General features: G+C 34.1%; 1 protein-coding gene across 1 annotated transcript in view; it reads left to right on the top strand.

The window, feature by feature from the left end:
- LOC107560268 (dihydropyrimidinase-related protein 2-like) overlaps positions 1-3,549 on the top strand; it is a gene marked incomplete at its 3' end in the record, with an annotated part of 28,503 nt that extends 24,954 nt beyond the window's left edge. The window contains exons 9-13 of the mRNA XM_016244411.1: positions 1-63; positions 411-577; positions 1,898-2,068; positions 3,085-3,264; positions 3,361-3,549. The exon at positions 1-63 is cut by the window's left edge and continues 102 nt beyond it. Coding sequence (XP_016099897.1) covers positions 1-63; positions 411-577; positions 1,898-2,068; positions 3,085-3,264; positions 3,361-3,549 — 770 coding nt within the window. The remainder of the gene's footprint in view (positions 64-410; positions 578-1,897; positions 2,069-3,084; positions 3,265-3,360) is intronic.
- Between the last annotated feature and the right edge of the window lie 7,533 nt (positions 3,550-11,082).

Below are 11,082 nucleotides of genomic sequence, written 5' to 3'. Positions count from 1 at the left end.
ACTTACTGTATGTCATCCGTGATAACTATAGGGTGCCATTACACACAAAAAAGTATTTTTCTAGTTATTCTTATGATAAACTAAGATACACTACAAATGACAATCAAAGAAACCCTTAATGAGTTTAAATGGTACAAAAACATACTGTGGGAGAAGTATAAATATTTCATTTAGTCTCTCAGTTAATATGCAGTGATGAAATTGCATATAAAATAAATATTTTTAGATGGAGTTTAGATAGAGTTTAGCATGTCACACTACTTTCCAAAAGCATTTATTAGCTAGCAATATACTGTGGTACTGAATGATTGCTATATGGTATACATGCTATTCACGTTTTTTCCAAAGAATACTATGGTAAAAAAACATGCAATTATGCTGCCATGTGCAAAAGCATTACTGTTTGTAAGTGTTTTGTGTGTGTTTTATGTGCAGTGGTGATCTGCAGGTGACTGGCAGTGCTCACTGCACCTTCAACACTTCCCAGAGGGCCGTGGGCAAGGATAATTTCACCTTCATCCCGGAGGGAACTAACGGTACTGAGGAGAGAATGTCCATCATCTGGGACAAGTGTGTGGTGAGAGATCATTTATCTGCTTTATCTGTTCATTAATATTATTACAGATCCAAATTGTATGAGACATGAGGAGTTTATGCATTTGTTATTTTTATTTTACTTTTTATCTTTATTGTAGCCAAAATGTGACCCTGGAGCACAAAACCAATCTTAAGTCGCTGGGGTATATTTGTAGCAATAGCCAAAAATACATTGTATGGGTCAAAATTATTGATTTTTCTTTTATGCCAAACATCATTAGGATATTAAGTAAAGATCATGTTCTATACGCTAAATATATTAAAACTTCATTTTTGATTAGTAATATGCATTGCTAAGAACTTCATTTGGACAACTTTAAAGGCGATTTTCTCAATATTTAGATTTTTTTGCACCCTCAGATTCCAGATTTTTCCTATCATAACAAACCATACCTCAATGGAAAGCTTATTTATTCAGCTTTCATGTGATGTATAAATCTCAATTTCGAAAAAAAAATTGACCCTTATGACTGGTTTTGTGCTCCAGGGTCACAAATGGGTATTTATTATGCAATAGTTTAATATGTAAAATCTGATTAGATGAGCCATGATGCATTGTTTTGATTATTATTGTTAATTATTTTTACAAACAATAAATTATTATTATTATTATTATTATTATTATTATACATTCCAAAAAAATGAAGTAATGTTTAATGACATGTTATTTATCAAATTAATAGTTTCATATGAGACATGAAATTATTTTATCAATATTATTACTTTTAAAGGGTTTATCTTAGTTTATATTAGTTTATTGTAGCCAAAATTGATATTTATTAATCGATAGTTGCATCTGTACAATCTGAATAGATGCTCCGTCACATTATTTTGATTATAGTTATTATAATAGATTATTATAATTATATTATTATATAATTAATATTACTTATTTTTCATTAAAAAAATAATTATATTATAATAAATATATAAAATAAATTAATTTTTTATTTTATAAATAATTATTTTAAATTATATATATATATATATAATTTCATGGTGTGTTATTTATCAGGCAATATTTTATTATTATAATTTATTACTACTAATAATATAAATATATTTTTTAATTTATTATTATAATAGTTATTACTTTAATTCAAATAGATAATAAATAATACATGTTGTTATTATGATTAATATTACTACTACATTTTTCATTGTATTTATTGAAGTAATCTGTTTTAGGGCTGTAGCAAATGATTATTTTGATGATCGTTTAATCTATTGATTATTTTTTATATTGAATCTATTTATTATTTTCTGACCCTGTCCTTAAGATGAATGTTCTGCTTCACAGGTGACAGGTAAGATGGATGAAAACCAGTTTGTGGCCGTGACGAGCACCAACGCTGCTAAGATCTTTAACCTGTACCCACGGAAGGGTCGCATCGCTGTGGGCTCTGATGCCGACCTGGTGCTCTGGGACCCCGACACCACCAAAATCATCTCTGCTAAGAGCCACCACCTGGTGAGAAGAGTTTGATTATAACTAAATCACTTTGAAAAAGATTGGATTTAATAATGTTTGTTAGCTGAGAAGGAAGCTCTGGGGTCTGAGTGTTAGAGAAGTGCATCACAGGCTGAATGCACTTTAAATGAATCGTAATGTGGGTGACACCATTAGGTCTGGACCAGCTCTGACTCCCATGATCCTCTGCTCTGAGCTGTTTTGGTATTCTGCTGACTCACTCGCTCTGTCTGCTCCTGTTTGTCAGTGAGGCTGATGCTGCGGTCTGTGCTGATTTAATTCGACCAGAAGGAGACACAGATGCGGTCAATATAGAAAGAGTAAATTATCTGAGCGCCAGTGAATTCTGGGATATGTTCATGTACATTATCATTCAGAAGTCTACTAATTTGAAAGAAATTAGTACTTTTATTCAGCAAGGATGCATAAAAAGACAATCTTACCAAAGACCTCTGGTTCAAACAAATGCCGTTCTTTTGAATTTTTTATTCACAAAAAAAATCCACTATAAAAAGTATCACAGTTTCAACAAAAATATGAAGCAGCACAACTGTTTTCAACATTGATAATAATCAGAAATGTTTCTTGAGCAGCAAATCAGCATATTATACTGATTTCTGAAGGATCATGTTACACTGAAAACTGGAGTAATGATGCTGAAAATTCAGCTGCGCATCACTTTGCATCAATTACATTTTAAAATATATTCAAATTTTTTATTTGTATTTTAAATCATAATAACATTTAACAATATTACTGTTTTTACTATATTTTTTATCAAATAAATGCAGCCTTGGTGAGCTTTTTTCAAAACATTTAAAAAATCTTCCCGACCCCAAACCTTTGATCAGTAGTGAATCTGTTTTTTCCATAATGTTTTAGGTTTATTTACTATTTAATTACTCTGTGCTACAGATTGCTTTGAAAGTATAGAGCCTCAAAATCTCAGCTAGACAGACTTTTTAGCAATGTAGTGGTTAAAGATGAGAGCTCTTGCCTCATTCTGTCATTCTCAGGCGGTGGAGTACAACATCTTTGAGGGGATTGAGGTGCGTGGAGCTCCTCTGGTGGTGATCAGCCAGGGCAAGATCGTCCTGGAGGATGGGAACCTCCACACCACTGAGGGTTCTGGACGATACATCACCCGTAAACCCTTCCCAAACTACGTCTACAAGAGGATAAAGGCCCGCAGCAGGGTATATACACAAACATAGATGCATATACAAACAAAAGACTTAACCTAACCCAGTTTAAAGTGAAATTTGTCAAAATCATGGTGTCTTTCATAGCAGCTTGCTGAGCTGCGTGGAGTCCCCCGAGGTCTGTATGACGGCCCGGTGTGTGAGGTCACTGTGACACCTAAGGTCATGACCCCTGTCACCTCCAGTAAGACTTCTCCGGTCAAACATGCTCCTCAACCAGTTCGCAACCTGCATCAGTCTGGATTCAGTCTATCTGGTGAGTGTACAACTAAATGCCCTGTTCTTATTTTTGAAACAAATGTATATCATTTGCTACCAATGAACTTTTCAGAATGGCATATATTTGCCATACTATTTTGGCAGTATGCAATATATATATATATATATATATATATACAGTATATATATATATACTAGCGTTGTAAATTAATGGTACACAGAAATGATGGTTTGGTACATAGTTTTGAAGTCATGGTTTGGTATGTTTTTGGTACAGCAGATGGGAAAACAAAAATCATTTACTCATTACAGAGAAAAAAGGAGGGGGTGGGATGGGGGGTTAAAGAAACTTGGGCTTTTCCTCCGGGATTGGTCCAGACGTCTGGACTGCATCCCAACAAGCACACCTCTACTTCCTCCGACACTTCTGTCCATTCATCCACCCCTAACACCCATCCTTTTTAACACTAGCGTCCTGTTTTTGAGTGCATCTTTCTTAGATGAATAAGTTTCAGGATGACTTGGCATTGGTACTGGTATGTCGGATATGTTGCGCTATTTCACCTGGCTACGTTCAGAACAGCATACTAATAATTCTTTAGTATGTATACTGTGCATAGTGTGGGGTTTCTGTTTGCATGGAACGACCTGCTGCATGCAAAATGTGCATTATGCAACAGAGCATACTGTACTGTCTACTGTATCCCAAAATACAATGCAACCTTTCATTTCTCATGTGACGAATGAACTCCAAATAATGTCATCTTTTTCTTATTTGTTATTTGGTCAGACTGTCTAAATTAGGATTTATTTTAACATGCAATTGGATTAAAATGCAAAATAACTGTATTTATAAACACCCTAAATGTGAAATAGACTTTGAAAAACAAACACTGTTGTTTTTGGCCAAGTGGTCCTGAAACTTATCTGGCTAACCAAGTAAACTATGTTCAAAGAACAGGAACTACCCAGCTAACAAATATATGTTCTAAGAACGTTTTGCGAATGTTTGTATTAAGTTATTGTTCTCTGAACATTCAAAATGGCCAGTTAAAAAAAGAAAAGAAAACAAACATCATGGGAATGTTACTGTTGAATGTTCTCTGAACATTCTTAAACTAGCAAGTAGTAACAGTTAAAAAAATTTAGACAAATGTGGAACTAAAAGGTTTCAGAAAAACGTTCCACGAGTGATGTATAAATAACGTTTTTGTGTTATGGATTAAGAACATTATTAAAGATAGCCATATAGCTTTGAATGCACATGCTATCAGCGTAACTGGACAAATGTTTGTTCATAACTTCGAGAGAACCTTGCCAGAACGTTCTGATAACGTTTTGTTAGCTAGGTAGTACTATCCGTCATTTGCCTCCGTACTTTAATGTTTTTATTTGTTTCCATTCTGGAAATGAACAGCACAAAACTCCTGTCTGTATGGTTTAGTGTTAAACGTGCTGTCGCCATGTTGATTTGTTGTTTTTCCTGGTAGGAAGAGTCGATGAGTTATTTATTGTTCAGGATTCAAACCACACTTGCATTTTGCAAAAGTGTCAACTCTTCCACAAATGCCTGATTTATTACAAGTTTTTAGAATGTTGTTTTATAATGAACTTAATAGTTGGATTATTTTTTTATATGCATGTTATGATTTCGGTTTCAGGTCAGTGTTTCAACGCTTCCTGAAGTCCCTCACGTTTGTCTTCCTCGCGTTTTTGCACTTCGTTATTTTCTCTCAGTATTATTTAACTGCCGTTTTGGAAATGTTTAGAGCAACAAAAAAAAAATGTAACAGTGGTGTTTTTGGCTGTGGTGCGATTTATTACAAGTTTTTAGAATGTTGTTTTATAATGAACTTAATAGTTGGATTATTTTTTTATATGCATGTTATGATTTCGGTTTCAGGTCACTGTTTCAACGCTTCCTGAAGTCCCTCACGTTTGTCTTCCTCGCGTTTTTGCACTTCGTTATTTTCTCTCAGTATTATTTAACTGCCGTTTTGGAAATGTTTAGAGCAAAAAAAAAATGTAACAGTGGTGTTTTTGGCTGTGGTGCACAGTCCTGTGGGGTTTTGGTGTGATTTGAATTCACTCATTTTTTGCTATAAATGTCAAACTGTCCATTCCTACGTTGTCCCATAGTTTTCACGAAGGGGGTCTCACCAGAAACAATACAATACAGTTGAGAAAATAAAGGAAAACTCTCTGGGTGAACAGCAGATCGAGAGGGAGGTGCTCTTTTCACCCTTTCATTTCGGTTTAGGAGGAAGGCGGTTACTATAGCAACGGTCCAGCTCACTCGGTTGCTGATTAGTTACACCAGCTGTGCCGTGCTGGAGCGTTGCCCCGGCAACATCTTCACACCGGGGGTTTATTCGTGCGGTGGATCTCGGCACTGTGACGTCACAGCTGCTCCACGGGCCGTCCCGCAACAGAACCGACCTTTACCGTGAGGACATTTTGAAGGATGCAGTGACTCAGTCTATCGAACGGATTGTCTGGCATGTGTCAGGTTGATCAGTGTTATTCTAAATTAAACGTTAGGTCACAAAGCTGTGCTTTCGTTGCAGTTCTGCTTTATTTTTATACATTGACTTGCCTGCCTATTCACGAAGTGATACAGTTCTTGGTTAATGTCTGTGAGTGTTGTTATGACAAGCTGAACATTTCTCATGGAAGATGTGTACACAATTCATCATTCTTCATGTGTTTGATTGTTACAATAAAATGCAGTTGTGAACAAAAGCCTGTACAGCTTGTCCAATGTCAAAACACATTATTCACAAACACATTATTCCCATCTGTTTGAAGTATTTGCCCTTCTTCATTGATGATGTCAGGTGGTCGTCTGTTGATGTTGTGATATATAGTGATCCCATCTGTATTTAGACACTTTTATTTTATAGTTTGCCCAGAAATGAAAATTCTGTAATTTATGGTTCGGACTGACTCGTATGTATGTATTTATTGTATAGTAGCCACCTTTTTCCGATGCGCGCCGTCATGATGGATTCTAACTTCCGTTTGCATGCTCTCGTGTTCCGGTCTCCATAGAAATCCATGTTAGAATGGAGTAAAAAATCGAATTAATTAATTAAACTGAACATTTTTAACTGTAACTAAATATAAAAATGTGCGCAGGGTTAAGCTGTGCGTTAATTTGACTAGAAACACCAGAGACCGGAAATGTAAAGTTTTCCATTATGAGGCGGACAAGACTTCCGTGTTCAGGAAAAAGGTGGATAGTATGGGGGGGTGGATGCTGTGGAGGTCAATGGGGACTAGCAACTGTTAGGTTACCTACATTCTTCAAAATATTTTCTATTATGTTCAAAAGAAGAAATAAACTCAAACAGGTTTGGAATAACTTGAAGGTGAGGAAATGACGACAGAATTTTTATTTTTGGGTGAACTATCCCTTTAAGTCACACTTGTCTGAATGCCATTGAATTAGATCGGTATCTTGATTTTTTTTCATTTGTGTTTAACAGCTCTCTCCTCCACATCATGAGTAGACACGCCCCTTACTGCTGATTGGCTACAAGTTTGTTCTGCTATTCGGGCCCGAATCTGTTTTCTAAAGCGTTTTTGAAAAATCGCTTACCCCACCTTTAATGTCTTTGAATCAGCTGGTGATTTTAGTGACTTTATGTAGGCTTAGTCAGTTCTTCTCATTTTTGCACAGGTGTCCTACCAAAGGAACCACACAGTTCATTACATAACCTATAAATATTTTCCTCTGATGCTTTACAAACTTAAAGTGACACAAAAAAATGTATTAAAAATTATTTTGATTCTTCCCCTTGTTTTAAAACGCACACAAACACACACACACACACAAATCACTAGTACTTATGTTAATGTATTTTAAAAAAGTATAAGATAAGACAATAATTAACAATACAAGTATAAACATACTGCTAATACTAAATCCAAGCCACCTTCCACACACAGGTAAACAATGGCTGCAGTCAAGGGGATCCGACAAGTCCATATATTTATTTTAATAGCTGAACTGTTTGCAATTTATGTGGAAAAATAGTAAAGATATCAGGCCTTTGAATGTTTTAGGGAGTCAGCTATTAATAAGTCAACTAGCAGATGATGCCACCCTGTTTCTTGGTGGTACAGAGCAGATTCTAGTTTCCATTAATCTGGAAAGATTAAAGCTTCTAGTCTGCAATTGAATTTAAAAAAGTCTGAGCTGATGGCACTTCATAATCACACTGAATCTCAATTGTTTAATATTCCATTAAAAAATATAAAGACTCTAAAATTAGAGAAGAAAATCAATTTGGTTGATAATATGAAAAAAAAAAAGTCAAAATATTTTAAATATGTGGTTACAAAGAGATATCTCTATATTTTACAGAATTCTCATACAGAAATCCAAAGCACTTTCCAGGTTGATTTACCCAGCATTTTCTTTGAGTATATCTGATAGGTGGACAAAAGACATTAATCAAATTCAGTATAAATTTAATTGGAAAAACAAGCACCATTATAAGAAAGTGAGATGTAGTGAAGTCAGTCAGTGAGGGAGGGTTGAACGTAATTGATTTCGATGTTATGAATGGTGGCTCCAAGCCTTAATTACACTGTAAAAAAAAATCTGTAAAATTTACGGTAAAAAAACGGCAGCTGTGGTTGCCGGAATCTTACCGTAAAAAATACGGTAGCAACGTTGTAGGTTTTAACTTAAATTTACAGTTAAATAGCATAATTTCATTAACTGATATAATGTTAATTTACCAACCTATTGAAGTACTGAAATCTGTTTTGTACCTTTGTAATACACTGATAACCACCAAATGCAGGTGGTGATGAGAAAGTCACATGATGAACCAAAGCCCATCACAAACAGCAGTTTTTAAACATATATAGAAGGTGCACAGTGTCATTCACACAAACACTAAACACCATCATGGTAACACACATGAAACTGAAATAATGCAATAAACATTCATTTAACAACATTAAGTGTAACACACAACCCTAATATACAAAACTGATAAGAAAAAACTAAGAAGAAACATAGTTATTTCAACAAAAAAACATCAAATTTGAAATGTAATGCAGGGAATTCTGGGAATCTCAATTTACGGTTATTCACTGTAAATTATATGTCTATTTCTCTTCCAAAAACGGTATACTACCGTAAAATGAATGTCCAATACATGTAATGTCCAATACAGTTTTTCACCGTATATAGTAGGGGAATTTACCGTTAACCATTACACAGGTTTTTACTGTAGCCTTTTTACAGTCTTTTACTGTTAAATTCACTGTCATTTTTTTACAGTGTAGGAATAAACATTCTGTTTGGTTTAGCTTCTCTTCTAAAATCTAAAAATTTGAGCCATCAAAATTAAAGTATAATTTATCAACTTTTCATAGTCAGGTTTTATTATATTGGAAATTAAAATACAAACACAACTTTTCCCCACATAGTTGTTCTTTGTGTATCCTTATTAAAGGGAAATCTGCATTTTTTCAGGGCTGGATGGACAACGGCTGGTCCATTGTGCACATTATGGATGGGGATGGAAAGTTATGATTATTTTTGTGAAAAATACAATATTACATGTACTCAGGAATTAAATGTGTCTTTGGAAAGCTGTTCCTGCTGGTTTGGTTCAGCTTATTAAAGGTGCATTGTGTTATTCACCTGTGATACCAAGATTAGGTAATCTAATCATCTCTGATCTTCATTTTAGGGAGCAGAGCTGTAAGAATAAGGTTTTAAGAACATTAGTAAACACACTGATCTTCCCTTCTTACGTAAAGAAGAGACCCCTTGTTTCGGATTTTCCTGAAGATAAAGTGGTTGATATTAGAACACGATTTCTCTCTTCTCCACTTCTGCCAAAAGTAAAATACATTGAGTTTAAAATTATTTACGATATTTATCCCCCTAATGAGTTCCTCAGACAAAGATTGAATTTGTCTTGCTTTGAGTGCACCTCATTACAGACCTACATAGAGGCATTGGAACATCTGTTTTATTTTTGCAAATTATCAAAAAAATTCTGGGATGCCCTCTATGCTTGGTTAAGTTTTAAGTATGTAATACCTGACTTTGGTTTTAAAACTGTTAAATGTTTGTCTTTTTCTTGGAATTGTGATGGTGAATTTTGGGTTAATAATATTGTGATTTTTGGACAGTTACTTCATTCATAAATAAACCCTACTTTTCCAGAAAGATTTAATGGTCTTCTTCAAATCCTTAAAACTAAAAAAAGCCCTTAAACTATGTAATCTTTTGAATGTATTTTTTGATGATGAAGGCCCTTGTATAGTATTTTATTTCTGTATTTCTGTATTTATTTTTCTTTCTTAAAGTTCTGATTAGGTTTATTTTGTTTATATGTTTATCTTTGCTATGCTGCTATTTGGATGTCTTGTTTTCTTAGGGTTAGGGTTAGGGTTAGGGTTAGGTTTTAACAGTTTTCTTACTGTTGTTTACTTGGTATTTTGTATGTTCTTTCAAGTAATTTTTGTCTTCAGAAATCACTTAAAATAAATAAGTATTTAGCTATATTTATAAATAAACAAATAAATACAAATGCATAGTGAGCCACCTAATCATCTGATTGGTTGATTGCTCTAGTCTCCGCCCACTCCATTGAAAACATTCAAGCGCTCATTGATCGCAGCTGCAGTAGCAGAGGAGGTTATAAGTGGAGTTTTTTTTTTACCACTTTATATCATTGTTCATGCTGCCAGGCTACATCACACTGATAATGCTGTCAATGCAGTGCATTGAAATGTTTTGCTCTCTAGCGCATTTTGGATATTTCCTTTATACAGATAATTCATACTAGAGTATACATACTGCAGAAATGAAGCAGTATGCTATTTTGAACAGCCAAAGTGTTCAAACTCTGTGTTATACTCGCATTAGAACAGTAGGGGGTGTTGTAGGTCAAAGGAAAAGACCTTCACATCTGGACCTTAGGCTCATTATAATGTATTTGAAGAAATATAAAGAAAAAAATCATCTAATTATGAGTGGATCGAAAGTCAAGGTTGTGCAGAATCATAGTACTAAATGATTACCATATTCAAAAACCATGGCTACTTCAAAAATACCATGGTACTATCATTGTAAATCTCTAAAAAACATGTTATATTATATTATTAAAAAAATTATATATATTCAAAAAGGCATGATTTTCTCATAGTGCTACTACCATGTTAGACAAGTTACCTTGTCTTAAAGAAAACATAGTAATGAGTACTTTTAGTGCTTTTTGTTCATGTGTGTTATACTCGCATTAGAACAGTAGGGGGTGTTGTAGGTCAAAGAGAAAGACCTTCACATCTGGACCTTAGGCTCATTATAATGTATTTGAAGAAATATAAAGAAAAAAATCATCTAATTATGAGTGGATCGAAAGTCAAGGTTGTGCAGAATCATAGTACTAAATGATTACCATATTCAAAAACCATGGCTACTTCAAAAATACCATGGTACTATCATTGTAAATCTCTAAAAAACATGTTATATTATATTATTTAAAAAATTATATATATTCAAAAAGGCATGATTTTCTCATAGTGCTACTACCATGTTAGACAAGTTACCTTGTCTTA

Source organism: Sinocyclocheilus grahami, unplaced genomic scaffold (assembly GCF_001515645.1).
Source record: "Sinocyclocheilus grahami isolate Dianchi unplaced genomic scaffold, SAMN03320097.WGS_v1.1 scaffold717.1, whole genome shotgun sequence".
NCBI lineage: Eukaryota > Metazoa > Chordata > Actinopteri > Cypriniformes > Cyprinidae > Sinocyclocheilus > Sinocyclocheilus grahami.
This window is presented reverse-complemented; position numbering and strand designations above follow the sequence as displayed.